The sequence below is a fragment of the Schistocerca piceifrons genome, chromosome 4 (genome assembly GCF_021461385.2).
Source record: "Schistocerca piceifrons isolate TAMUIC-IGC-003096 chromosome 4, iqSchPice1.1, whole genome shotgun sequence".
NCBI classification, from domain to species: domain Eukaryota; kingdom Metazoa; phylum Arthropoda; class Insecta; order Orthoptera; family Acrididae; genus Schistocerca; species Schistocerca piceifrons.
This window is the reverse complement of record NC_060141.1, coordinates 333,322,718-333,349,737: the sequence shown is the minus strand read 5'-3', so window position 1 is coordinate 333,349,737 and position 27,020 is coordinate 333,322,718. Positions and strand designations below refer to the sequence as shown.

Below are 27,020 nucleotides of genomic sequence, written 5' to 3'. Positions count from 1 at the left end.
CAGTCGTCAAGCTGAGTTACAGGAATTGGTAACAGTTCAAAAGATTTTGTGGCACATTTTACACTGGTATCATCCCTACAAGATTCAGAAAGAAGTCCCAAGATAGGCTGCAATCCCTTCACTCTTTTGCATGCATGGAAATGTGCAATATGTGGCTGGGGAATATTTTTTGTGCGTGTGAGGTACATTTTACTCTGCACAGTGCCGTGAATGCACAGAATTGTCGCATATGGAGTTCTACTCTGCCAGATATTGTGCAGTGATAGCCACTGCACTCAGCTTATGTGACTGTGTGATGTGTTTTTATAAGCTCCTTGGTTCTCAGTCATTTTATTTATATTTTTATTTATTTATTTATGAAATCTCACCTTGTGTGACTGTTAGGTGTACAGTGACATCTGCATGTTATAAGGACATCCTTGTGCAAGATGTAAGTCCAGCTTTGCAAAAATGCAATTGTGTCTACAGCACTATTTTCATGCAAAATGGGGTGACACCACATGCTGCTTACCAGGTGAAAGATTTGCTTTGAGAAACCTATAATAACAACAGCATCACCTCTAGACAATTTCAAGATTTGTGGCCTTTCAGATCCCCTTACCTAAATCTATGAGACTTTTGGTTGTGAGGATATCTGAAAGACTGTGTCTGTCAGCTAGTTATCTGGACTCTTCCTGATTAGAAAGGATAGCATATGATGACATATCACTCTGTTTACAATGGATACCCTGCAAGCATCTGTCAATCATTTAGACTGTTTACAAAGCCATATTTTCACCTGGTGGGAGAAAGTAGAACTATTATTTTATCAGTGTATCAATTAATGAAAATACCTAGAATGTTTCAGCATGCTGTAATGTATACAGCGCGCATCACAGCACTTGGAACATCATGAGTTCATTTATAACCACCCAGTATACTAATATTTAAATATAATAATAATAATAATTGTATACTAACAATAAAATGTATATAATGTTTTACAATAACAATAACAGCAACAACAACAATAATAATAATATGTTATATCAGTGCTTACTACATTGAATAGTATGATGTCCAACAAATGGGAATTCAAAGATATACAGGCTGTTTGTTTTAACTGAAAACATTGAAATATCTCAAAAACTAATCTCAATTTGTCTGTCTCAGAGGGGGACATACAATGGTACCACATTCAAGTTCCCACCCTGCCCCATGTGTGGATGGTGGGGACTACTTTGAAATCTTCAGTGGTAAGCCCTGTTTTTTATTGCAGATGACGATTCTACGGCAAAATCTAAACACATTTTGTCTGAATCATTTTCTCTGTTTTGCCACAGATGGCACTGTAATTGGAGGAACAGAAATGGATACACAATCATAATTTACGACATGCTACTCAATGGCCCTTGAATATGTATTGCACGTGGGACCCATCTCCACGCTGCGAGGGTAGGACAGGCAAGTATTTCATAACTTCTAATTAGAAACACCATTCTTAACACTGAATTCCTCCAACATACTGAACAGGGGACTACTTGATGTGTCACCATAGCCATGTAGCGAACTAGCGACATATCATGAAAGGCAGTACACTGCGACCAGAGCTCACATATGATGCAGACGTAGAACAGATAGTGACACTAAAAATTACAATATTTGTGCAGTTTTTATTGCCTGCACACTTACCTATCATTTGGAAAACAGATGTACAAGTGTATGATGAATGTTGCTATCACAGACGAAAAACCTGAAATGATCCTGATTTCCGGAGAATGTAGGAGAAATGTTGAGGCTGCTGTTGCCTTATATGCTGAATGTTTTCCAGAGAAAGCTCACTCTCATTCATTCTTTTACAAGGTTGTGAATGCCTTTATATCTGATGGCAACAAACAGATTGGCAAAAGGAAATGGAGCAAACATGTTACAGGAAAAGCTAATGAAATAGCTGTGCTAGCATTGGTGCACCACAACCCATGGATAAGCACCTGCCAAAATTACACCACGATTCCAGTACGTCCATAGATAGTATTGTCACAACACTGCATCATCGTAATTATCATCCATACCATGTGTCGTTGCATCAAGAACTTCGTGGCACCCATTTCCATAACGGGGTAGTGTTTTGTGAATGGACACGTCAACAAATGCAAACAACTCCCATGTTCTTTGCTGAGGTACTATTTTCTGATGAGTCTACATTCACAAACCATGGCAGTGTTAACTGGCATAACATGCATTGCCAGAGTGTAGGCAATCCCCACTGGTCACAGCACGTTGACCATAAAATGTCTTTGGTCGGTTATCATATGGTGTGGCATTATGTGGAACAAATTAATTGGTCAATATTTTCTCAATGGCACACGAATGGACGCAAATATCAAAATATTTTTAGGGCAGGAATTATCGGTACTATTGCAGGTGGTGCCCTGAATGTTCAACAATGTATGTGTTCAACAATGTATGTGGTTTCAACCCAGTGCATTACACAACTAAAGCATGCAGGGTATTAGACGGTGTTTACATTGGTAAGTGGGTCAGCAGATATGGCCCTATTAATTGGCCTGCTAGGTCACTGGATTTGATGTCGCTGGATTTCTTTCTGTGGGGATATTTAAAAGATAAGGTTTACCAGCAAGAGCCAACAGGCCGTGAAGACATGGTCAACTGCATCAGAAATGCCTGTACTGACACTCCCGTAGATATGCTTCTGTCCTGTGTGTGGTCATTTGAAAAGCAGATCACAAAGTGTATTGAAGTTGGTGGTATTATGTTTGAACACTTAACTCTAATTGGAAAAGTAGAGTAGTGTTTGCCTAGAGTCACAGCTACGCATTGAGTAGTCCCCTGTTCAATATGTTGGAGGAATACAACATTGTGAATGTGGTTTTCAATTAGAAGTTACGAAATACTGGTCTGTCCTACCATTGCATGATGGAGGTGGAGGTTCCACATACCACTGGATATTCAAGGGCCATTGAGTAGTATGTCATAAACTATGAATATGCACCCATTCTATTCCTTCGATTACAGTGCCATCTGTGGCAAAATGAAGATAATGCTTCAGACAAAACGCATGCAGATTTTGCCATAGAATCATAATCCGCAATAAAAAACAGGGGTTCCCACTGAAGATTTTATTAAAATCTATGAATATGCACCCATTCTATTCCTTCGATTACAGTGCCATCTGTGGCAAAATGAAGATAATGCTTCAGACAAAACGCATGCAGATTTTGCCATAGAATCATAATCCGCAATAAAAAACAGGGGTTCCCACTGAAGATTTTATTAAAATCCCCCCCCCCCCCCCCCCCAAATCTCCCACACAAACGTACTGGAATTATAACTTTTTTTGATCTGATGTGTAGTTTTTGAGATATTTGAATGTAGTCAGTTAAAATGAACACCCTGTATATTATACAAAAAGCATACATCTCAAAATGTGAGAAGTACATGTCTTTTACAATTATATTAAGAACTATAACAGCAACAAAGTCTCACAACTTTGATGATTTCATAATTTACACAATATAAAATCAAAGTGTACACTCACCATTATCAGTATTTTACTAAGTAGTGTTATTATGAACAGAGACTATGGCTATTACAAATGACCTACAGAATGAAGTAAACAAATGAGGACACGTTCCTCTGTTATTGTGAACTGGTGAAACCAATGAACATGTATGCAAAGTAAGGGTTGTGGTAACATGGTAGTCTGTAGCATAGCACACTGTTTATGTTCACAACATATTGAATGCATTTTGGTACATCAGAAGCTCAGCTGTTTCAAAGTAACAGAATAATGTGTCCTCATTTGTTTACTGCACTCTGTAAGTTGTTCATAACAGCAAAAATCTTGCAGTAGATGATAAGTCTTTCACAGTAGTGAAGATTAGAAAGTTCTCTTAACGGATACATTTTAGAACCCATGTTTACTGGAAATTTTTTCCTTGTTTTGGTCCATACTACTACCTCTAAAAATATGGAATAAATTTGCCCCCACCCCGCACCCCCCAATTAACAGACACACATCCTTACTAAAGCAGTTTTTCCTTGTGAGCTCATGGCCCTCTTTGGATCTGTACCTGTTCATTCACGCAGAACAGAATGGTGAAATAAATTACATGGATTCCTTGAAAGAATTTAGAATAGTGAAGAAATTACCTTGAAAAGTCCATCCAAGTTCTCGATATTTTGATCCACGAGCCGAAGCACATCATTAACTTCCATGATAGAATTGTCTCTCTTATTTACCAAATGCAAATATAAGTCAGTCTTTGTTTTGTCAACAGAACCATCATGATTTTCATGTATTTTGTATTCATCAATATTGACAATGGCACCAGTGACGTTTCCTAGAACTCTGTACATTTTTAAAGTTTCAGATAATCCCATCATTATAAAATGTAGTCAGTAGTGATAATTTTTCATATATGTACTACACTGAAGAGCCAAAGAAACTGGTACGCCTGCCTAATATTGTGCAGGACCCCCCTGAGGATGCAGAAGTGCCGCAACACAACATGGCATGGACTTGACTAATGTCTGAATCAGTGCTGGAGGCAATTGACACTATGAATCCTGCAGGGCTGTCCATAAATCCGTAAGAGTATGAGGGGATGGAGATCTCTTCTGAACAGCTCATTGCAAGGCATCCAGATATGCTCAATAATGTTCATGTCTGGTGAGTCTGGTGGCCAGAGGAAGTATTTAAACTCAGTGTTCTTGGGCCACTCTGTAGCAATTCTGGAGACATGGGGTGTTGCACTGTCCTGCTGGAATTGCCCAAGTCTGTCAGAATGCACATTGGACATGAATGGATGCAGGTGATCAGACAGGATGCTTACGTACATGTCAGTTGTCAGAGTTGTATCTAGACATATCAGGGATCCCATATCACTCCAACTGCACATGCCCCACACCATTACAGAGCCTCCACCAGCTTCAACAGTCACCTGCTGACATGCAGGGTCCATGGATTCATGAGGTTGTCTCCATACCTGTACATGTCCATTCACTCGATATAATTTGAGTTGAGACTCGTCTGACCAGGCAACATGTTTTCAGTCATCAACAGTCCAATGTCACTGTTGATGGGCCCATGTGAGGCATAAAGCTTTGTGTCAAGCAGTCATTAAGGGTAAACGAGTGGGCCTTTGACATTGAAATCCCGAATCGATGATGTTTCTTTCAATGGTTCACATACTGATACTTGTTGATGACCCAGCATCGAAATCTGCGGTAATTTGTGTCACATTGAATGATTCTCTTCAGTCGTCTTTGGTCCCGTTCTTGCAGGATCTTTTTTTTGGCTGCAGCAATGTTGAAGATATGATGTTTTACCAGATTCCTAATATTCACAGTACATTCGTGAAATGGTCGTATGGGAAAATCCCTCACTGCTGTCTTGGAGATACTGTGTTCCATCGATCGTGTGCCAACTATAAGACCACATTCAAACTCACTTAAATTTTGATAACCTGCCATTTTAGCAACATTAACCAATTTAACAACTGCGATAGACACTTGTTGTCTTATATAGGTGTTGCTGACTGCAGCGCTGTATTCTGCCTGTTTGCATTTCTCTGTATTTAAATACGCATGTCTCTGCCAGTTTTTTTGGTGCTTCAGTGTAGAATAAGACACATCTAGAGAAGAAATAAAATTTGTTGTGTGTATTATATAACAAGTGTATTTACAAGATCACTGATTTAAAATTTTACTGTATTAAATCATAATTTTTTAAATACGCAACCTTAATTCTGATATTATATCAATAATAAAAATAGCAAGATTAAAGCTGATAAGGGAAAATTCTGTATACTTACTCCCTGAAAATTTCTATTCTCTCTCGTACTTCAGATGGATGCTGACGCAGAACAAATCGCACTCTTTGATCTTCACGTAACAGATAAATGAAAACTTTTGCTGTATCTAGAAGTCCATCTGTATCATTCACCAGCACCTGGTAAGTAAGATAATTATCTGTACCTGTAAACTTATACATTTAAATAAAATACAGACTCAGTTTATTTGCTTTCATTTGCTACTGTAAGGTGTTCATAATTTATTATCAAAAATTGTTAAGATAATTTCAAAGATTAAATGTTGAACTTATTTTTCAGATGTTTGTTTACAAAGTACTGAGTGAGGAATCTAAGAATGTACCATGGTCCGAGGTGAAGACGAAATTATACGAATTCCTGCACACACAAACTTATTTTAACAATCTCCACTCCATTTATGAATGAAACACGAAGAAACTCCAATATGTGGGCAATTGGAAGTATCTTCTCGCCATAAGTTTTACAGTTGTTTGCAGAGTTTGGTGGTTGTAGTGTTATAGTCTTCAGTGTGGATATTTTTACATTTTCTCCTTCCATTTTAATGAACTTTATGTACTCCTTGTGGCCATAAACCCTCATAAAAAAGTATCATTCATGCTCTAAAATTTTGTGTAAAGGTTTTCTCTCTCTTACTTTTTCCAATATAAGTTAAATAGAATTTGTGTCATGCACAACTTATTCCCGGTTACATATACAGAGATTTCTTCATGCTCCTTTATCATAATCATTAGTTTTATTTTTATATGTTGTAAGTGAAACAATTTAGCATCCTTCTGCCTACCGTATTTACTCGAATCTAAGCCGCACTCGAATCTAAGCCGCACCTGAAAAATGAGACTCGAAGTTTTGTTTGTCGCATTCTGATAGTGCGTGTTTACGGCCTGTCGCCGCTCGCGGCATGGCTTGCTTTTGTGCGCGCTACCGCCGCTTACAATTAAAAAAAAAAAAAAAAAAAAAAAAAAAAAAAAAAAAAAAAAAGAAAAGAGAGAGGAATCGTCTCACTAGCGAAACAATGACAAGAGACTGCTATTTGTTGTTACTTACACTGCTGCTTTCTTTGATAATGATCAACAAGAACCAAATAATAGACTGCGTATGATAGAACATGTTCTGAACAAGAGTTAGGCGAAAATTTTTCTCCGTTTGAAAATCTTTGCGGCCGCTTCTTTAGTACATCAAATTCTGCACAGAAATTAGTCATCTTAGATTTAAAAATCTAGTCAGTTGCCGTGCTTCATTTCTGACTGTATCACTATTAGGCATAAAAATAATACGAATATAAACATGACACGATATGTATATTCTTCCGCGTTTGCTGTTGTCTCGCTCTAGTTTCGCAGTTTATTAGGCAGACAGGATTTAAATGAGATAGCAGCAAACACGAAAGAATACATGGCAAAATGTTTATATTCGTATTATTCTTATGGTGAAGAGAATAGTGCATGTGATTCACATTTCATCAGGTTCCTCTTAGCAACCATCTCTTCTCACAGGTAGGAAAAAATTCAGAACGTAGAGTTGGCCATATTGACAAACATCCCAAACAGTCTTGCCAGTCGTATTTTCGTAGTACATTGAAATTCTGCTACATTCGAAGATGAACAATACGGAATTTGTATTTACTTCGTTGGATAATGTATGAAAATGGTCGAAACTCGGGACGGAGAAAAAAAGCTCGTCTTCCACCTTTTTTAAAAATTTATTTATTGAAGCAGAGGTTTTGGCGCCAGTATTTATCTTTGTGTCTACAAAGCATGCTACATATATTCGACGGCAGAAGTTAGTTGTGGCGGCACCTACTAACATTTTTCAGAACTTCCGCTTGCTTTGCACTCGATTCTAAGCTGCAGGCGGTTTTTTGGATTACAAAAACAGGAAAAAAAGTGCGGCTTAGATTCGAGTAAATAGGGGTATATTCTAGGTAGCTTTGGTGTTATATATTTACTCTAAATGTATTATATACCTGCACTGTGGCAGCTACCATTACATTTATGACTCGCACTCTCTGACCTGTTGTTTAGATGTTCATACAGTCAAATGTACATTGATGGGAAAAAAACTGCAACAGGAAGAAGGAGTTGGGTGACATACGCCAAAGTTGGTAGACATGTTTCTACATCTGAAAGATGATTTTTATTCAAATTTTGCACCAGTTGCGTAAGAGTAACAGTTTGTTTTCTAGGAAGAAAAACTACACTATGTAACGGCATGAACGTTAGTTACCTTTGAGATGGGATTTGGTGGGTTAAGGATTAGTCAAGAATGCCTTTAAGGTGACAAAGACACCTTTATCAACACACCACTGAGTTTGAACGAGATAATGTAATTGGGCTACGAAGGTGGATGTTCCTTCTGTGATATTGCAGAAAGCCTTACCAGGACTTACATGACTACTGGCAGAGCTGGTCGCTGGAATGTATGGCCACAAGAAGACTGGGCTCTGGATGCCATGTGGCACTACCAAGAGGGAAGGTGACTGTGTTCAGTGTATGTCTCTGGCACAAATGCAGCAGCAATTTCAGTAACAGTTGGCTCCAATGTGCCACAATGAACTGTTACAAATCACTTGCTTCAAGGATACCTCTGAGCCAGATGCCGTCCGTGTAGTGTGCATTCCACTGACCCCAAACCGCCACCATTTGCAACTTCAGAAATGTCGATAGAGAGGTCATTGGAGGACATGGTGGAGGCCTTTTGTTTTTTCTGATGAAAGCTGGTTCTGCCTCAGTGCTAGTGATGGCCGCATGTTGGATAGGAGGAGACCAGTTGAGGGCCTGCAACCAACCTGTCTGCATGCTAGGCACACTGGACCTACACTTAGCGTTAGTCTGGAATGTGATTTCTTATGACAGCAGAAGCACTCTTGTGATTATCCCATGCACCCTGCATTTGTACATTAACATGGTGGTTCGACCCGTTGTGCTCCCATTCGTGAACAGCATTTCAGAGGTTGTTTCCCAACATGCTCTACAAAGTGTCAATATGCTGCCATAACCTGTTCGAACACCAGATCTTTCAGCTGAGCACATATGGGACATCATCAGACAACAACTCCAGAATCATCTGCAACCAGCATTAACCATCCCTGTATTGAGTGACCAGGTGTAACAGGCATGGAACTCCATCCCACCAACTGACTTCCAGGACCCGTATAGCACAGTGCATGCGTGTTTGAATGCTTGCATTCATTCTTGTTGTTACAGCGGTTATTAACGTACCAGAATTTCACACCTGCAATGGATTATCTCACACGTATGTTAACCTCTGATCTTGAAGTGTTAATCAGTTATTTTGATTTTGCGGCGTGCAGTTGCAGCTGTGGCGGTTCTGAAGCAGAGGACTAACAAAGTTGTTTGTGTGCTGTATTCAAAAATTAAATTTAGTAGATTTCAATTGTTCTTCCAAATATTAGCAGTGTGTTTACATTTCATGGCATGCAGTTGCAGCTGTAGTGGGTCTTAAGTTATGTTCTGACAAAGTTATTTGTGCAATGTTATTCAGTTATTAAATTTAGCAGTTTTCAATTGTGTCTCATGATGTTTCTGGTGAAATAATGGTTTAATAAACTTTCAGAAACTTTCATACATTGTGTTCTTTAGAGTTGTTTGTGCATTTTTGAGTAGCTTCAAACATGGGCTTGCTATGAATGTTCACTGTAAAGATCTATCTTACATGACAGAATCTCCCTGTTGTCCACATAATATCAATAACATGCTTGTTCAGGACATGTACAGCTTTTCTTCAAAAAATCTCAGAATCATTAATTTTGTATAAATGTAAAAACCACTCAGGGATCATTAAATTTGTAAAAATGTGAACACCACTCAGAGATTAGGCCTTAGGCCTGCTCCATCTTTCTAACTGCTGCTTACAAGCAGTATGTGGAGCAATCTACAATTGTAGAACATGTGATCAGCTACAATTGTGGAACATGTGATCAGCATGTCACCAGTTCCCTCACCTGTGACTGCCAGTAGATGAATCATGCTGTGGCTTCTGTATTCTAGCAACTCTTCATTTGACCTCAAAATGCTGAGTAGAATCTGTTCGGGATATCAGTAGGAGATACTGGGAATTGAACCTGGATCTTCCACACCAAAGTCAGCAGTACTAATCATTAGGCTGTTGAGGTGGTCTGTTTAATTTTGTGTACAACTGTTATAATTTATTGAAGACATTTGTATGGCAAGAAGCAATGTCCATTCATTAACAGAAGAAAAACATTTAAAGAACCAAATTAGTTGCTATTTTAGGTTCATCTATATATCTGCTCCAACTAAACCCTTTGCATTGTAGGTGAAGATTGAGGGGTCATGTATCATAATCACTCCCCATCATTGTCCATTAATTATTATGCTGTCCTGAGTGTGGAACTGGCAGTTCTCTTGTTGTAGTCCCAGAATGTAATTTGCTGTGTGGTCAGCATGGCTATCTGCCATGCAGAGGATCTGGATTCAATTCCTGCTACTGCCAGCAATTTTTCCTTGTTGGGAGGACTGGAATGGGGTGCCTCTTGAGGTCTTTTAAGGAGCTACTTGATTGAGAAGTAGTAGTTCCAGGTCACAAAACTGACAACAGCTATGAGAGTGGTTATAGTGACTCCATGGCACTCCACACCACAACCAATGATGCCACTGGCAGAGGTTGGTACTGATGGGCCTGCCATAGCCTGTGGATGGAACTTACATTTACAATTTACTCCCAATACATATTTAGCAGCATGATTTTTTTCTTTAAACTACCTGTGGAGCATACATAGTTCTTTGTCTTATCCGTACTTATGGGACATGAAAATTATTTACTGACATAGACTGGAACTGTTCTCGATGTGAAGGTATAACATTATTATAAGCATGGTGCCCCGATGTCTCCAACTTTAACAGTAGCAAGACATTTTCTAGGGACACTTGACATCCTATTTTTGGAAGCACTGAAAATAATCTGTTTCTGTCTTCAAAAATTTTCATTTATAGTTTCTGAAAACACTAACATTTAATAGTAGGAGATACTTCCAGCATTCATTCAAAGGTATTAACTTAATCCGCAAAGTTCAGTTCTAAGCAATTTATCAAGAGTATAAAAGGAGTTTTTTACTTTAGCATTAATATGATTCTCTTTTGGAATGCTTCAGAGAATGCTAGTTCTGATGTTATGTCTTAAGTTCCAACAGAAATTTGCTTTAATTATCACTAACCCTTAAAATCCACGACTGGCTTCCACATTACACACGATTTCATGATGTGTTATATTAAGAAAAGTTATTAAAAAATCCAGGAATATGTGTATCATGTCTGAAATCAGCAACTCTGATAATAAAATTAAAACAATTTGGAATATTATTAAAAGAGAAACAGGTCAACCAAGAGCAGAGGAAGACAGTATTACCATCAAATTGAATGAAAACTTTACGAACAAAAAGTCAGAAGTTGAAAATATTTTTAATAATCATTTTCTAAATGTTGTGGATATAGTAGGATCCAGGTGTTCATTAGAAGATGCTAGGCTGTTAATGGAAGAGGCCATACCTATGCAATTTGATACAATTGAAATCTCACCCACTTCTCCCTCTGAAATTAGGAAAATAATAAACTTGCTTAAAAGCAAAAACTCACATGGAATTGATGGCATTTCCAGCAAAATACTAAAAGCTTGTTCTCAACAGATAAGTAAGATTCTCAGCCACCTGTGTAACAGCTCTCTGGAACAGGGCATTTTCCCTGATAGACTGAAATATGCTATTGTTATACCTTTGCATAAAAAGGGGGATAGATCTGATGTCAACAATTACCGTCCAATCTCCCTTCTAACAGCTTTATCCAAAATTTTTGAGAAAGTAATGTATTCAAGAGTAGCTTCACATATCTGTAAAAATGAAGTACTAACAAAATGTCAGTTTGGTTTCCAGAAAGGTTTTTCAACAGAAAATGCCATATATGCTTTCACCAGTCAAATTTTGAATGATCTGAATAACCGAACACCACCCATTGGGATTTTTTGTGATCTCTCAAAGGCTTTTGATTGTGTAAATCATGAAATTCTGCTAGACAAGCTCAAGTATTGTGGCATGAGTGGGACAGTGCACAAATGGTTTAATTCGTACCTAACTGGAAGAGTGCAGAAAGTTGAAATAAGTAGTTCTCGTAACATGCAAAGATCAGCACATTCCTCAAACTGGGGGACTATCAAGAATGGGGTTCCACAAGGGTCAGTCTTGGGTCCTTTGTTGTTCTTATTATATATTAATGACTTGCCATTCTATATTCATGAAGAGGCAAAGTTAGTTCTCTTCGCTGATGATACAAGTATAGTAATCACACCTGAGAAACAAGAATTAACTGATGAAATTGCCAATACTGTCTTTCAGAAAATTACTAAGTGGTTCCTTGTAAACGGACTCTCTCTGAATTTTGATAAGACACAGTACATACAGTTCCGTACAGTGAATGGTATGACGCCATTAATAAATATAGACCTTAATCAGAAGCATATAGCTAAGGTAGAATATTCCAAATTTTTAGGCATGTCCATTGATGAGAGATTAAATTGGAAGAAACACATTGATGATCTGCTGAAACGTTTGAGTTCAGCTACTTATGCAATAAGGGTCATTGCAAATTTTGGTGATAAACATCTTAGTAAATTAGCTTACTACGCCTATTTTCACTCATTGCTTTCATATGGCATAATATTTTGGGGTAATTCATCACTGAGGAATAAAGTATTTATTGCACAAAAGCGTGTAATCAGAATAATAGCTGGAGTCCACCCAAGATCTTCCTGCAGACATTTATTTAAGGATCTAGGGATATTCACAGTAGCTTCTCAGTATATATACTCTCTTATGAAATTTGTTATTAACAACCAAACCCAATTCAAAAGTAATAGCAGTGTGCATAACTACAATACTAGGAGAAAGGACGATCTTCACTATTCAAGATTAAATCTAACTTTGGCACAGAAAGGGGTGAATTATACTGGCACTAAAGTCTTTGGTCACTTACCAAATAGTATCAAAAGTCTGACAGATAACCAACAAGTATTTAAGAAGAAATTAAAAGAATTTCTGAATGACAACTCCTTCTACTCCATAGAGGAATTTTTAGATATAAATTAAGAAAAAAAAGAAAAAAAAACCAAAAATATAAAAAAAAATAAAAAAATAAAATAAAAATAAAAAATAAAGAAAAACAAAAAAACACAAAAAAATAAAGTTGTTATATTAACTTAAGTATGTTGTTAAATTAACCTAATTATGTCATGCATTGGAAAATTTGACTCGTTCCACATCATTACGAAATATCGTATTCATGATCCATGGAACTAGTATTAATCTAATCTAATCTAATCTAATCTTGTACTGGTTGCCTGACAAGTAGAAATGTTGACTGTAAACAGGTCTTTATGCTTACTCTGTGCAAATATCTCTTATTCTTTAGAAACTATCAATATGGTCATGTACACATTAGGCCACCAGTAGGAATAGGAGACAAAGTAACGCATTTCCTGCTAATTTTATTATATAAACTTAACTTCAAATAAGCAAATTAGTACATAGTAGTGCAGTATAGTTTATTGTTTATACAGTGTACAGCTTTTAGCAGTGGCTGTATGGGCTCCAACTGTCCCTCAGTGTTCTCCTCCATGATGAGGTCTATGGAATATGATGATGATTGAATGGGTTACTTGTCTGATAGCATGCCTAATACTTGTAATCAGACCAAACAATAGTGGGAATTTTGTGTAAGTCATAAGAATACGTTGGTATTGAACAGCAATCAATAACAGAAGTACTGTGAAATCATACATAGTGTACCAGTAACACAGAATCAAAAGGGTCAGGGGGTAGAGATAATAATAAATAAGAAAATAGGAGTGGTGGTAAGCTACATTTGTTTTTGAGTTATCAGTCTTCTGACTGGTTTGATGCGGTCCTCCGTGAATTCCTCTCCTGTGCTAACCTTTTCATCTCAGAGTAGCACTAGCAACCTATGTCCTAGATTATCTGCTGGATGTATCCCAATCTCTGTCTTCCTCTACATTTTCTACACTCTACAGCTCTCTCTAGTAACATGGAAATTATTCTCTGATGTCTTAACCAATGTCGTATCATCCTGTCCTTTCTTCTTGTAAGTGCTTTCCATATATTCCTTTCCTTGCAGATTCAGCGAAGAACCTCCTCAATTCTTACCTTATCAGTCCACCTAATCTTCAACATTCTTCCACAGCACCACATCTCGAATGCTTGTACTCTCTTCTGTTCTGGTTTTCCCACATTCCTCCTGTCATTGCCATACAATGCTGTGCTCTGAACGTACATTCTCAGAAATTTCTGCCTCAAATTAAGGCCTATGTTTGATACTAGGAGACTTCCTTTGGCCAGAAAAGCTTTTTATGTCCTCCTTGCTCTGCCCATCATAGGTTATTTTGCTGCCTAGGTAGCAGAATTCCTGAACTTTCTCCAATTATGATGTTAAGTTTCTCACTGATCTCACTTCCGCTACTTCTCATTAGATTAGATTAGATTAAGTTTTTGTTCCACAGACTCAAAAATGAGATGATTCTTGTGGGTGTGGAGCAACTCAGAAAGTATAACGTGAAAATATAAAACACTTGAATATAATACTCACTACCCTGATCATTTTCCAGGAGACTGTCACAATACAATACAATACATTACAGTAAACTGGAACTACTAATATTTATAGAATTAATACATTGTCAAAATGAAACATAGTTATGCATTTTTAATAAATTAACCATACACAAAATACCTAATTGTGACTATTGTGACCAAGTGCTGTCAAAACTTAAAACTAACAGACATTTTTACTTAAGCTGGTCTAATAGTCCCTGTTAGATATTCATCTATAGAGTAGAAGGAGTTGTCTATCAAAAAGACTTTCAAATTCTATTTAAACTGTGCTTTATCTGAAACAAAGTTTTTAGTGGTTGCTGGCAATTTATTGAAAAGTCTGTTCCTGAATATTGGACCCCTTTTTGGACCAAAGTAAGTGATTTTAGGTCTTTACGTAGATTGTTCTTTCTTCGATTTACTCTCAATCCTTATTCTGTACTCATTAGACTGTTCTTTCCATTCAGCAGCTCCTGTAATTCTTCATCATGTTTACTGAGGATAGGAATGTCATCAGGAATTTTAATGATGATATTCTTCCACCTTGATTTTAATCCCACACTTGAACATTTCTTTTATTTCTGTCATTGCTTCTTTGACATATAGATTGAACAGCTGGGGCGAAAGGCTATATTCCTGTGTTACACCCTTTTTAATCCATGCACTTCATTTTTGGTCTTCCACTCTTATAGTTACCTCTTGGTTCTTGTACACATTGACTACATCCCTGTCTTACACCTTTTTTCATACGTGCAATTCATTCTTGGTCTTCCACTCTTATTGTTACCTCTTGGTTCTTATACATATTGTATACCAGCTGCAACCAGTGCTGCCCGCTGCATATAAACAGTCAGTTGTAAGAAAATGTTACCATCAAAACTTACTACCCATGCACATGCGCCATCATAAAAGTTCTTTTGGAAGTATTGTGGTGTGAGCCACTTGCGGCCCAAAAAACTGGCAGAACACTGGTCTTTCAAAACTAACTTATTTACTTAAGGAAAAAATATGTATGTTATTGAGTAGCCAAGTACAAAATGTGCCAGGAAAGAGAGTAAATAATTGCATGACTATGTGTCACATGACTAGCATGAAAAATATAACTATCTTGGTATGTAAGGAGAACGATAAATGTACTGCAATACTTCTCTTAAATAACATTATGGTACTTCTTGTTTTCTGTGTATTTGTAGAGATTTCTGGCTCTCAATACAAGTGAGCAGCCAATGTAGAGCTGGCTGTGTGAGAAACACAGGTTGCCCAGATGAATACCTGACACTTTTACCATTTAACCTAGATTCTTGTTTATAGTAACCCAGAAGGCTGCTTTTGATGGGAACTGCAAGAGTTCAAACGGGGACGTTGTTGGGATGATACGAATTCATGTTGTTAATGCTATCTCTTCCCTGGCCTTCTCAGGCCCATGATGTGAAAACCTGGTGCCACTGCACAATTGTGGTGCATCTGGGTTATGAATCAATAAGACAGGCACACACACCTTCAGCTCCAACTTGTTGGATGGCACCCCCAACAGCTCTAATGAGTTTAGAAACTCTACAGGATATGAAGTTGTGTCATCTCTTGTCATCACTGTATCGACTGATGTGTAGGTGGTCACTTCACCAAGTACTCAATAAATTTTTTATTGATGTTTCCCACTGATTCATTCTTATGCCCCAGGAAAACTCTTTCACACAACACTCCTCATCACTCAAGTTTTCATGTAAGCCCAGAAAAACTTCATTAATTAGGTTATCTTCCAAGCTTACAACATTGCAAGAGCAGTTTTTAAGCTTTCCGAATCCATTGCAGCCAATGCGACATGCCTGTCCTTAAGCAACTGGGCCAGCAGCAAATTCAACAGGAATGTCTTACCAGTGTCCCCAGGTAATTCCAAGGAATGAAGACCCCCCTTTCTCAGCTCTCCAAGTGACTCAAAATTTTATTGAAAATGTGCCTTTGTTCTAATGACAGCAGGAGCTCACTTTGGGCAACTTGGGCCTCCAAGGCTGCTGTGTTGTAACTGAGGTCCCTCAGCAAATCTGTGGACAAATCTCCTGCTTGTTGTGAGGTGGGCAAGCCAAAATCAGACAGGCATTTTCCCACCATCGAGAAAACTTTGTCCTCAATAAGTTTCAGTGCTTCGTTAAAATATACCTCACCACTGGTCTATGCTATCCCTTGGTACTGATGGGTGATTTCTTCAGATAATGCTGCTTTATATTTATTCCAAAGTGTCATATAGGCTTCAAGAGTCTACAGGTGCTCAACATGATGGCAAAGAGCTCTCTCAACTTGGCTGATGACCAGCACAATACGGCATCCCCCATTGTAACGTACCAGTGGTCATCATCTTCCAAAAGTCCCGTCACCTCATATGCTACACAGAACATAACATTTTCTTCTCTGTCAACTATTTTCAGGGCCTATAAACTGATAGGGCTTTGGACATGGGTCAGAAGCTACTGTACACAATAACACTCAAATTGTGTTACATGCGCAGTGTAAATTCTGCCCAGGGTAGCTGATACCTTCACGTTTAGTCAGCCTTCGACCGGGGTGCCCTGTGCACTTTGTTTCCATTCCTTTCATGACGTGTTCCATGTATAATATTTTGGAACATTGGCATACAGCAAAGTTATGCCAAAGTTGTCCATCTGGCACAATCAGAAATTGTAGCGAGGGTGGTTGTGGACGGTGTAGTTACTGATTGCACTAATTGGCCTCCATGAAGTACACATGTTCACTGTTGGGAAGGTAAATTGCAAAATGTGTCACTATCAGGGTTTCTTGTGAAGCAGCAAGCCCATTATCTGCCACAAAGCTTCACTGCTGCTCACGTATCGACCCGCTCTAAACATTTGCACTTTGCCTCTTGGATCTTATTAGCATAGTTCTGCTGTAGCACAGTAAATATTGTCTGGTCACTGCCTTTGTTTATGTATTTGCAAATACATTTAAATGCCTTAATGTGGGCATTAAATATTTTGGAAAGAAGTGGTGACTCTGAAATGACCCAGCTGTTGTACTGTATGATTTCCTGGGCCATACGTCTCACTTTCAATGTGACCATGCACTTTGCGTCCTTGGGTGCTCTACATCTGTACAACAGGTATCCATTCTCGTTCATTTCAGTCTCTTTTAACAGTGGCTGAGGATACTTTTTGGTACATTTCCTTTCCTTCATGCATGGGGACATAGGGTTCAGCACTCCACAAGGTCCATGGAATAGTCTCCTAATGGCCATATCATACAGCTGTTTGTTCGCATTGGGGTCAGGCTGCTCTGCTGACATCACTTCATCAGTTTGGTTCAGTCACAATTTCTTTTTTAACCACAGCTGTGCTTTCCCTACTCAATGTAATACACGAAGCACTGCACTTCACCAGAAACTTGTTTATTCATAAGGAGTGCCATCAGCTTTTGCACTTTAACTGTAAAATGTTGCACTACAATGTCATGGCAGTCTGTCAGTTTCTGCCTGACCATCAGTTCTTCCCTGATCTCAGTCTAGGCTGGGTTACACATGAAGCTGATGAATAATTCCAGCTAACCACAATTCTAGATACAGGAGAACACATCCTGGGTGTATTCATGGAAGTACATTGGACTGTTCATGAATGATGATGGGAGGATAACCATCTGACCTAAGTTATTCAGATTTACATTGCTACTGCTAGCAATTGCATCTTGCAGGTGGATGTAATTCTCTGCATGCAGTTTGTTTTGATTTAGTGCTATGAGCCTTAGATGCTCACTCTCCATCTTCACATGCATGTCTATCACAATTTGCAACCGAAGTACACTATAACACAATGGCAAGCTGAAATCATGTTTGTGGGCCATCAGATGAATGTGAAACACATAGAAATCCATGCACATAACTTTTTTATTTGGGTTCGGTTCTCCAGCACCAGATTTGTTTGAGGAATACTGGAATGACATCCTTGCTGCCCTCTCCAAAACATAATGGGATACAGTTAGGTATTCATTGTAAATATTTGCTGGCATTCGGCTTGTTGTTGAGCAATAGCAAGTCAGCGTGTGTCTGCTTCATGTATGGTTTCAGATGCACACACACGTTATGCGTGCTGTGCTTGCATGACACCGAGAAGCCACATTTTTGGCAGCCTCAGAAACACACTGATGTGCAATGTGTTCAGCATTCTGCTGATGTTGAGCATCAGAGTGTGCTTTGGTTTCAGCTGCTCGAGTACTTGTCTGATGCTCCACTTGCTCAGCATGTACAAACGATTGTTGCTGTCCAGCTATCTTCATAGCTGGAGCTCTTTTTGACCTCTGTGACAGATTCAACTTGCATTTCCTGGGCATTAGAAATTTTAACAGTAATACCTAAACTGAGGAACTAAAGTCATAAGATATCTCACCAAATCACCTAACCAAATAACTAACTACAATAACAACAATACAGTAATTCAGAACAAATGCAAGTTAACAAACAAAATAAACTACAAACCTAACAGAGAAACAAACTGTCAAGTTCCTACTAATGCCAAGCAAACAAACAAAAGAAACAACAAACATACCTGATAAACAATCTATTGAGATCCTACAAATATCAAATAAATGAATGAAAGAAACAACAAACCTAACAGGAAAACAAACTATCCAGATCCCACAAACCAACGAAATCAGCAAGGAAAGTACGAATTACTCAAATTTAACCAGTAAAGCCATGTCATTGTCCTAAAAGCAAACCTTCAAATGCTAGAAACATTCAAAATCACTAAGGAAACTATGAGTCATTGAAATCCAAAGAGAATAAAATATTTAAGAATCCTGATAATATCACAGTCTTCGACCACCTGTAGTCGGAGATTACAGTCCAATACACTTTACTGAAATCCAAAGAGAAAACAATGGTTAAGAGTCCTTATAGTATAACAATTTAAATATTCTGTGAAATATTTTCATGAACATACATTACATTGTCACAGAATTTAGTGATGAGTCTATCTTAAAGTAATATTTCTACTTTCGTAAATTTATGTATGTACTTCTTTCATTTGTTAAAACAAATCAAAATGGGCACTGTGTAAATGCTAATTTCCAAGGTTGGAACTGTGTTATGACTCTATTCTGTTTCAAGGCAACAGATCATTGAAGATTCATCACAAACTGAATGTCCTTGGTACAATTTGTTATAATTAAATGTAATTTTAAGCCATACTGGCAATAACAGTCATCACAAGCTACCAATAGAATATTTGAAATGCTTATTGTCATGTATTCTGCATAGCCACACAGTTAAAAACATGTCGTGAGGTGAATTATGTATGAAGATAGTTCAAGCTCTAGTGCAGACTTTTAAGATTCTGAGTGTTTCATATTTAGAACTGAAATAGTTTCTTTGCTGCCTCTTGCTAATATTTGGTTGTTTATTGCGAGTCTGTTGATTTCCGAGGTTGTGGTTGGGCAGGAACCTAAGAGTAATACCATCTAAATTGCTGCAATTTAATTATTTTCAACACTGCATCTCGCAAATATTTCATTTTTTATTACATGTCTGTTTATTTCTGAGGTTGTACCCAACAGTAATATTTTTTCTTTGATCAATTTATGTACATACTTCCTTCACTTGTTAAAACAGTTAAAAACTAATCTATCTAAATTCATTGCAGTTGATTGATAGTTAACTTTCATGTATGACTTTTTAGTCACATTACCCATCCTACAGGAACAGTAGCAGTTTTTTGTTTCAGAATAAAAGGCAGCCTATGTGTTCATTCAGCATTTAGGCTATCTATATTCTAAAAGTTCATCTAAATCCATCCAGCCACTTCATCATGAATGGGTAACAAATGTATTAACTCAACAGAGAAGGAAAATAAGCAATTCCTGGTTTGGTGCATCACAAATTTTATAACATTTGCATATGAAGCAATGTCACCTGCCCTCAGATGTGTGCCATTACTAGCAGATAAGCTCATATATCATAATCCAGCCTCACTAAAATCCTATGACATTCCACATGTAAAGGACATCTCTCTGTCTGTCATACAGGATTTAAATAACACCATCATTGTGAGTCTTCAATGCAATTCCATAGATACCCAGGAGTTAAGGAACTTGTCAGCTTTCTTATATTGGTAACAATGGGTGTGAACAAACTCATAGAAGAACACAGTCATAATAAAAAAAAGCAAATATTAATGGGAAGCTTTGTTGTAATTATATTAATTTCTAATAGAAAATTCCCAGAGTCCTTTATAAACACTAAAGTAACAAAAAATTGACTGCCAGCAGGATGCAAATCAGAGTACTACACAATTCAGTTTGGTAACAAGGCATCTCTAACTGTGCAGGTACGCGGAACATTCTAATGTTGCTATTTCATATGATGTATTAATAGCTCATGAAGGCTGTTACTACCTATATGGCTTTAACTGACATTTAATTAGAGCAAATAATACCAAGAATGTTGGGTTTGTGATAAATCTTCAATGCCCTGCTGCCTTGAAATGCAATCCTCTCATAACACAGTCTTCAACCTGGTGTTGTGACTTTTCATTGGTCATTGCTTAGAGCACAATTATTATTCCACATTCATGTTATATCCTTCAAATAAATAAATATCTTGTTCTACACACTTTTTAAAGAAGCCTGTGTGTTAATCCAAGGTATAAGCTATCTCTATGTCAAATTTCATCCAAATCCATCCAACCAATTTAACGTGATACAGTAACACACCAACGTTCACATTTATAAAACATATGGGATTACCCACATTTCCCTACACATTACCATTATTTTTTCACAATTTTGAACATCTTGCACCATATTACATTGTTGAACACTTTTTCCAAGTCACCTAATCCTATGAATGTGACTTTTTTTTTCTTCAGTTTTACTTCCATTACTAACCACAGAGTCAGAACTGCCTCTCTGGTGCCCTTACCTTTTGTAAAGGCAAACTGATCGTCATCTAACCGGCCCTCAATTTTCTTTACTATTCTTCTGGATATTATTCTTGTCAGTAACTTGGATGCATGAGCTGTTAAGCTGATTGTGTGATAATTCTCACACTTGACGGCTCTTGCAAACATGGGAATTGTATGATGTTTTTCAAAAGTCTGATGGTGTATGCCCAGTCTCATTCATTCCACACACCAATGTGGATAATCATTTTGTTGCGACTTCCTCCAATTATTTTAGAAATTCTAATGGAATGTTATCTGTCCCTTCTGCCTTATTTAATTTTAAGTCCTCCAAAGCTCTTCTAAATTCTGATTCTAATACTGTATCCCCTATCTCTTCCCTATTGACTCCTGTTTCTTCTTCTATCATGTCACCAGATAAGTTCTCCCCTCTTAGAGACTCTCAGTGTACTCTTTCCATCCATCAGCCCTCTCCTCTGCATTTAACATTAAAATTACCATTGCACTCTTAACGTTATAGCCTTTGTTTTAAATTTTACCAAAGGTTGTTTTGACTTTTCTATGTGCTGGATCAGTCCTTCCCATAATCATTTCTTTTTCGATTTCTTCATATTTTTCATGTAGCCATTTTGCCTTATCTTCTCTGCATTTACTATTTATTTCATACCTGAGTGACTTGTATTTCTGTATTCCTGAAAGTCCCTGAACATTTTTGTACTTCCTTCTTTCAGTAATCAAATGAAGTGCTTTTACCATTACCCATGATTTCTTTCCAATTACCTTCCTTGTACCTACATTTTTCTCTCAAACTTCTGCGATTGCCCTTTTTAGAGATGCCCATTTCTCTTCTCTTCAACTGAACTGCCTACTGAGCTATTCATTATCACAGCATCTATAGTCTCAAAGAACTTCAAGCACATGTCTTCACTCATTAGTACTTCTACATCCCACTTCTTTGCACATTGATTCTTCCTGACTAGTCTCTTAAACTTCAGCCTACTCTTCATCATTACCAAATTGTGATCATTCCAATATCTGATTTCAGAACCTCTGCCTGACCATGATGTAATGTAACTGAAATATTCCTGTGTCTACTGGTCTTTTCCAATATACCTCTTCCTCTTGTGATTCTTAAACAGAGTATTCACTATAAACATCTGAAATTTTTTGCAGAACTCAATTAGTCTTTCTCCTCTCTCATTCCTACTACTGAGCCCATATTCTCCTGTAACCATTTCTTCTCCTCCTTCCCCTACAACTACTATGAACAGCATTGTGAATGCAGTATCATAGTCAAGACACAAAGTCAACACTCGCCACAGCAGTACAAGTTTATATGCCAAATAGTTCTGTAAATAATCAAGAGACTGAAAGAATACATGAAAAGATAAAGGTAAGCATTCGTATACTTAAAGGAAATGAAAATTTGATTGAGATGTCTGACTGGAATTCAGTAGTAGAAAAAGGAAGAGAAAGAAAACTAATAGGAGAACATGGATTGGTAGAAAGGAATAAAAGGGAAGCCATTTGGTACAATTTTGCAAAATAGTTCAAATGGCTATGAGCACTATAGGACTTAACATCTATGGTCATCAGTCCCCTAGAACTTAGAACTACTTAAACCTACCTAACCTAAGGACAGCACACAATACCCAGTCATCATGAGGCAGAGAAAATCCCTGACCCTGCCGGGAATCGAACCCGGGAACCCGGGCATGGGAAGCGAGAACGCTACCGCACGACCACGAACAATTTTGCACAGAATATAATTTAATCATCATTAACACCTGGTTTATGAATCATGAACGAAAGTTATATGTATGGAAGAGACCTAGACAGTGGAAGATTTCAGACTGATTACATGATGATAAGACAGGGGTTTTGAAATCTTTACTTTAAACTGCAAGACGTTTCCAATGGCAGACTTGGAGTCAGACCTTAAGTTACTGGTCATGAACTGTAGATTAACTGAAGAATTTTTTTAAAAATAGGGTAGAAAATTAAGGAGATGGGACATGGATAAATCGAAGGAACCAGAGGCTGTTGAGAGTTTCAGAAGGAGTACTAGGCAACTTTGAACTGAAACAGGGAAAAGGAATACAATAGAAGATGAATGGGTTGCTTTGAGATATAAAAAGGGAAGGCAGCAGAGGCTTACATAGGTATAAAGGCAAGGCCTAGTAGAAATCTTTGGATAGCACAGAAGATATTGAATTCAGCTGACAAAAGGGAGGACATATAAAAATGCACCAAATGAAGGAAGTGAAAGGGAATACATCTGTCAAAAAAATGAGACCAAAAGAAAAATGGAAGATGGCTAAGATGGAATGACTATAGGACAAATCAAAGGCTGCAGAAGCATGCATAACTAGAAGAGAATTAATTATCAGAATTAAAGAATTAAGAATATTGGAGAAAACAAAAGCAGCTGCATGGATTTTAAGAGCTTAGATGGCAAGCGAAGAAGAGAAAGCTCAAAGGTGGAAAGAATATTCAAGTGCCTGTATCATGAAAGAAAAGTTGGGGAACTGACAGGACACTAAAAGATCTAAGTGGCAACAAGAGTAGATGACATACCAACAGAATTATTGAGAACCTTGGGAGAGCCAGCCATGACAAAATTATTCTACCTGGTGTGCAAGGCATATAAGATGGGTGAAATATCCGTAGACTTCAGGAAGGTTGTAATAATCATAACCCCAAAGAAGGCAGGTACTGACAGGTGTGAATACTATCAGTTCAATGAGTCATGGATTATTTACAGAGGAACTGAAAAGCTAGTAAAAGCTGATCTCAGGAAAGATCAGTTTGGATTTTGGAGAAATAGGGGGAGGGAAAAATGTAGGTACACATGAGGCAATATTTGACCCTACAGCTTACCCTATAAGATAGATTAAAGAAAGACATGGCTATGTTTATAACATTTGTAGACTTAGAGAAAGCTTCTGACAGTGTCGGAATACATTCTTTAAAATTATGAATGTAGCAGGGATAAAATACAGGTAGTGAAAAGTTATTTACAACTAGTATAGGAACCAGATGGCAGTTACAAGAGCCGAAGGACATGAAAGGGAAACATTGGTTCAGATGGGAGTGATATATGGCTGTAGCCTTTCTCTAATGTTGTTCAATCTGTGCACTGAGTAGTCACTAAAGAAAACCAAAGAGGAAGGTGGAAAGAGAATTAAAGTTCATGGAGAGTAAATAAAAACTTTGCAGTTTGCCAATGACATTGGACTTGTGTCAGAAATGACAAAGAACTTAAAACAGCAGTTGAAGGCAATGTATCTTGGAAAGAGATTATCAGCTGAACATCAACAAAAGTAAAACAATGGTAAAGGACAGTAGCCAAATTAAATTAGGCGATGTTGAGGAAATTAGATTAGGAAATGAGACACTAAAAGTAATAGCTGAGTTTTGCTATTTAGCCAGCAAAATACTGATGATATCTGAAGTAGAGTATATAAAATACTAACTGGGAAGAGCAAGAAAAGAATTTCTGAAAAAGAGGAATTTATTAACATCTAATATAGATTTTAAGTGCTGGGAAGTCTTTTCTGAAAGTATTTGTTTGGAACATAGCCTTGTACATATGTGAAATGTGGATGACAAGGAGGGAATAAAGACTTTGAAACTGTGGTGTGATAGAAGAATGCTAAAGATTAGATGGGTAAATTGAATAACAAATGAGGAGGCACTGAAACAAACTGGGGAAAATAGAAATTCATTGTCCAACTTGACTAAAACAAGGGACTGATTGATAGGACTTATCCTGAAGCATCAAGGAATTACCAGTTCAGCAATGGAAGGAAGTGTGGAGGGGGGGTCAAAATTGTAGAGAAAGACCAAGGCTTAAATAGAATAAGCAGGTTCATATGGATTTAGGTTGAGGTAAATATATAGAAATAAAGAGGCTTACACAGGACAGGCTAGCACCAGTCTTCAGCATGAAGGAGACAGCAGCATCAGCAACAACAACAACAATACACTTGTTTGTTACAATAATTAAGTAATTTGACTGTACAATCAATAGCAGCATTTCAACAATTAATTAGACTCCAGTAAATGTTTGTATTTTCCATCATTTTGCAGCACAGAGCTCACATTCAGAATGTAATCATTATTTGCAGGTTGAGGAAAGGTGGAATGCAAGGGCACTATGTCTTTTATTCAATCTGAAGAGTGGTGGTCTCAATATTACTTGCTCTCTGGCGCTACTAGTACCTTCACAGCTGTACGTACACCTTTTCCCATCTTAGGTGTCACTGGTGTACTTCTGACTTTAGCTCTCCTTAAGATTTACTTCTTGATTAGCATGAAATTTTGAATTTCAATTGAATAGTTTCATTTTATCTCTGTTGCTGTTTGAATCTCCAGTGTTTGGCAACATCATTACATGCAGCATTGATAAATATATATGATGTGGATGTATGAGTTGTTGAAGCTACTAGTTTTTAGTGGGTTGACCATAAGCCTGTGTTTTTGTTACTTGTTCTACCATTTTCAGAAACAATGTAATATATTATTATTTGTGGAGGTATAAGGTGTTAACATTAGAAAAATTAAGGTTTTAATCCATTGTTTCCTTTCTGTGAAAAGGCATGAAGAAACAATATCTGTATTATATATATATGGAACAACAATTCTGAAATATTTCTACATGATTTGAAAATGACTGCAGGCAACTACTCATCTGTAGCTGATTGGTGTGTGATGCATAGACACTAATTAAAATGTAGAGACTTCCATGGCTTTCACTAAATTTTCTTCTACTGCTCTTTTTCCATTATCTCCATCTACATCCACACACATACTCTGCAAGCCACCATATCGTGCATGGCTGAGGGTATCCTGTACCACTACTAGTAATTTTCTTTCTGTTCCATTTCCAAATAGAGCAACAGAAAAACAACTGTCTACATGCCTTCATATGAGCCCTAATTTCTCTTGCCTTACCGTCATGGTACTTATATGAAATGCATGTTGGCGACAGTACAGTTCTTCTGTGGTCAAATTCAAACGCTGGTTCTCTAAATTTTCTCAGTGTTGAAAAGAATGTTGAAGAAGTATAAGTTCACACAATCATGCAGAAACCAATTGGACTCCCCTATGCTCATGCTAACAATCCATTAGTATGCCATTTCATCCTCAAACTAGGCACTCAGAATTTCAGTTTAATGTAGTGTGAGATAATTCCCTAAATTACTGATTTCATTAAAAGCAGAACAAATAAAATCCCCATGAAAATGCTTAATATATCATAAAATAAACAGATTTAAAGCTTACCATAAAGTCAAAATACCCTTTCATTCCTTTTTGAGGATCAAAATTCAGAATGATCCCACCAGTCTCTTCATTCACAATGAAGGGTGGTTTCTGTATGTTCTCTAAACCTTCTGTCAAAGTCTTGTGTATTTCGTCAATTTGGTAGTAACGAATCTCAGCATTTATACCAATATCTTTATCTACAGCCTGAAAACACAAAAAGACTGTAAGATTAACTGCATAAAACTTAGCCAACAGAAATCACAGTTGCAGTGAAATTCTATACAGCACTGACATGTGAACACATTTTTTATAGATGCATCTTACAGTACTTGAAGAGGTAAAAAGGTAGTAGGAATCCTAGGTTAGCTTTGGAATGTAACCTGAACT

General features: G+C 37.4%; 1 protein-coding gene and 1 long non-coding RNA gene across 2 annotated transcripts in view; one reads left to right on the top strand and one right to left on the bottom strand.

Annotated features, from left to right (window-relative positions):
* The window catches only part of LOC124794991, a 28,554-nt gene extending 22,044 nt beyond the window's left edge, over window positions 1–6,510 (top strand). Inside the window, exons 2-3 of the long non-coding RNA XR_007016634.1 lie at window positions 5,851–5,956; window positions 6,114–6,510. This is a non-coding gene — a long non-coding RNA (uncharacterized LOC124794991). The remainder of the gene's footprint in view (window positions 1–5,850; window positions 5,957–6,113) is intronic.
* LOC124794990 (cadherin-23) overlaps window positions 1–27,020 on the bottom strand; it is a 479,297-nt gene that overhangs the window by 22,256 nt on the left and 430,021 nt on the right. The window contains exons 28-30 of the mRNA XM_047258737.1: window positions 26,652–26,837; window positions 5,817–5,953; window positions 4,153–4,351 (exon numbers count right to left, since the gene is read on the bottom strand). Of these exons, the coding sequence (XP_047114693.1) occupies window positions 4,153–4,351; window positions 5,817–5,953; window positions 26,652–26,837 (522 nt within the window). The remainder of the gene's footprint in view (window positions 1–4,152; window positions 4,352–5,816; window positions 5,954–26,651; window positions 26,838–27,020) is intronic.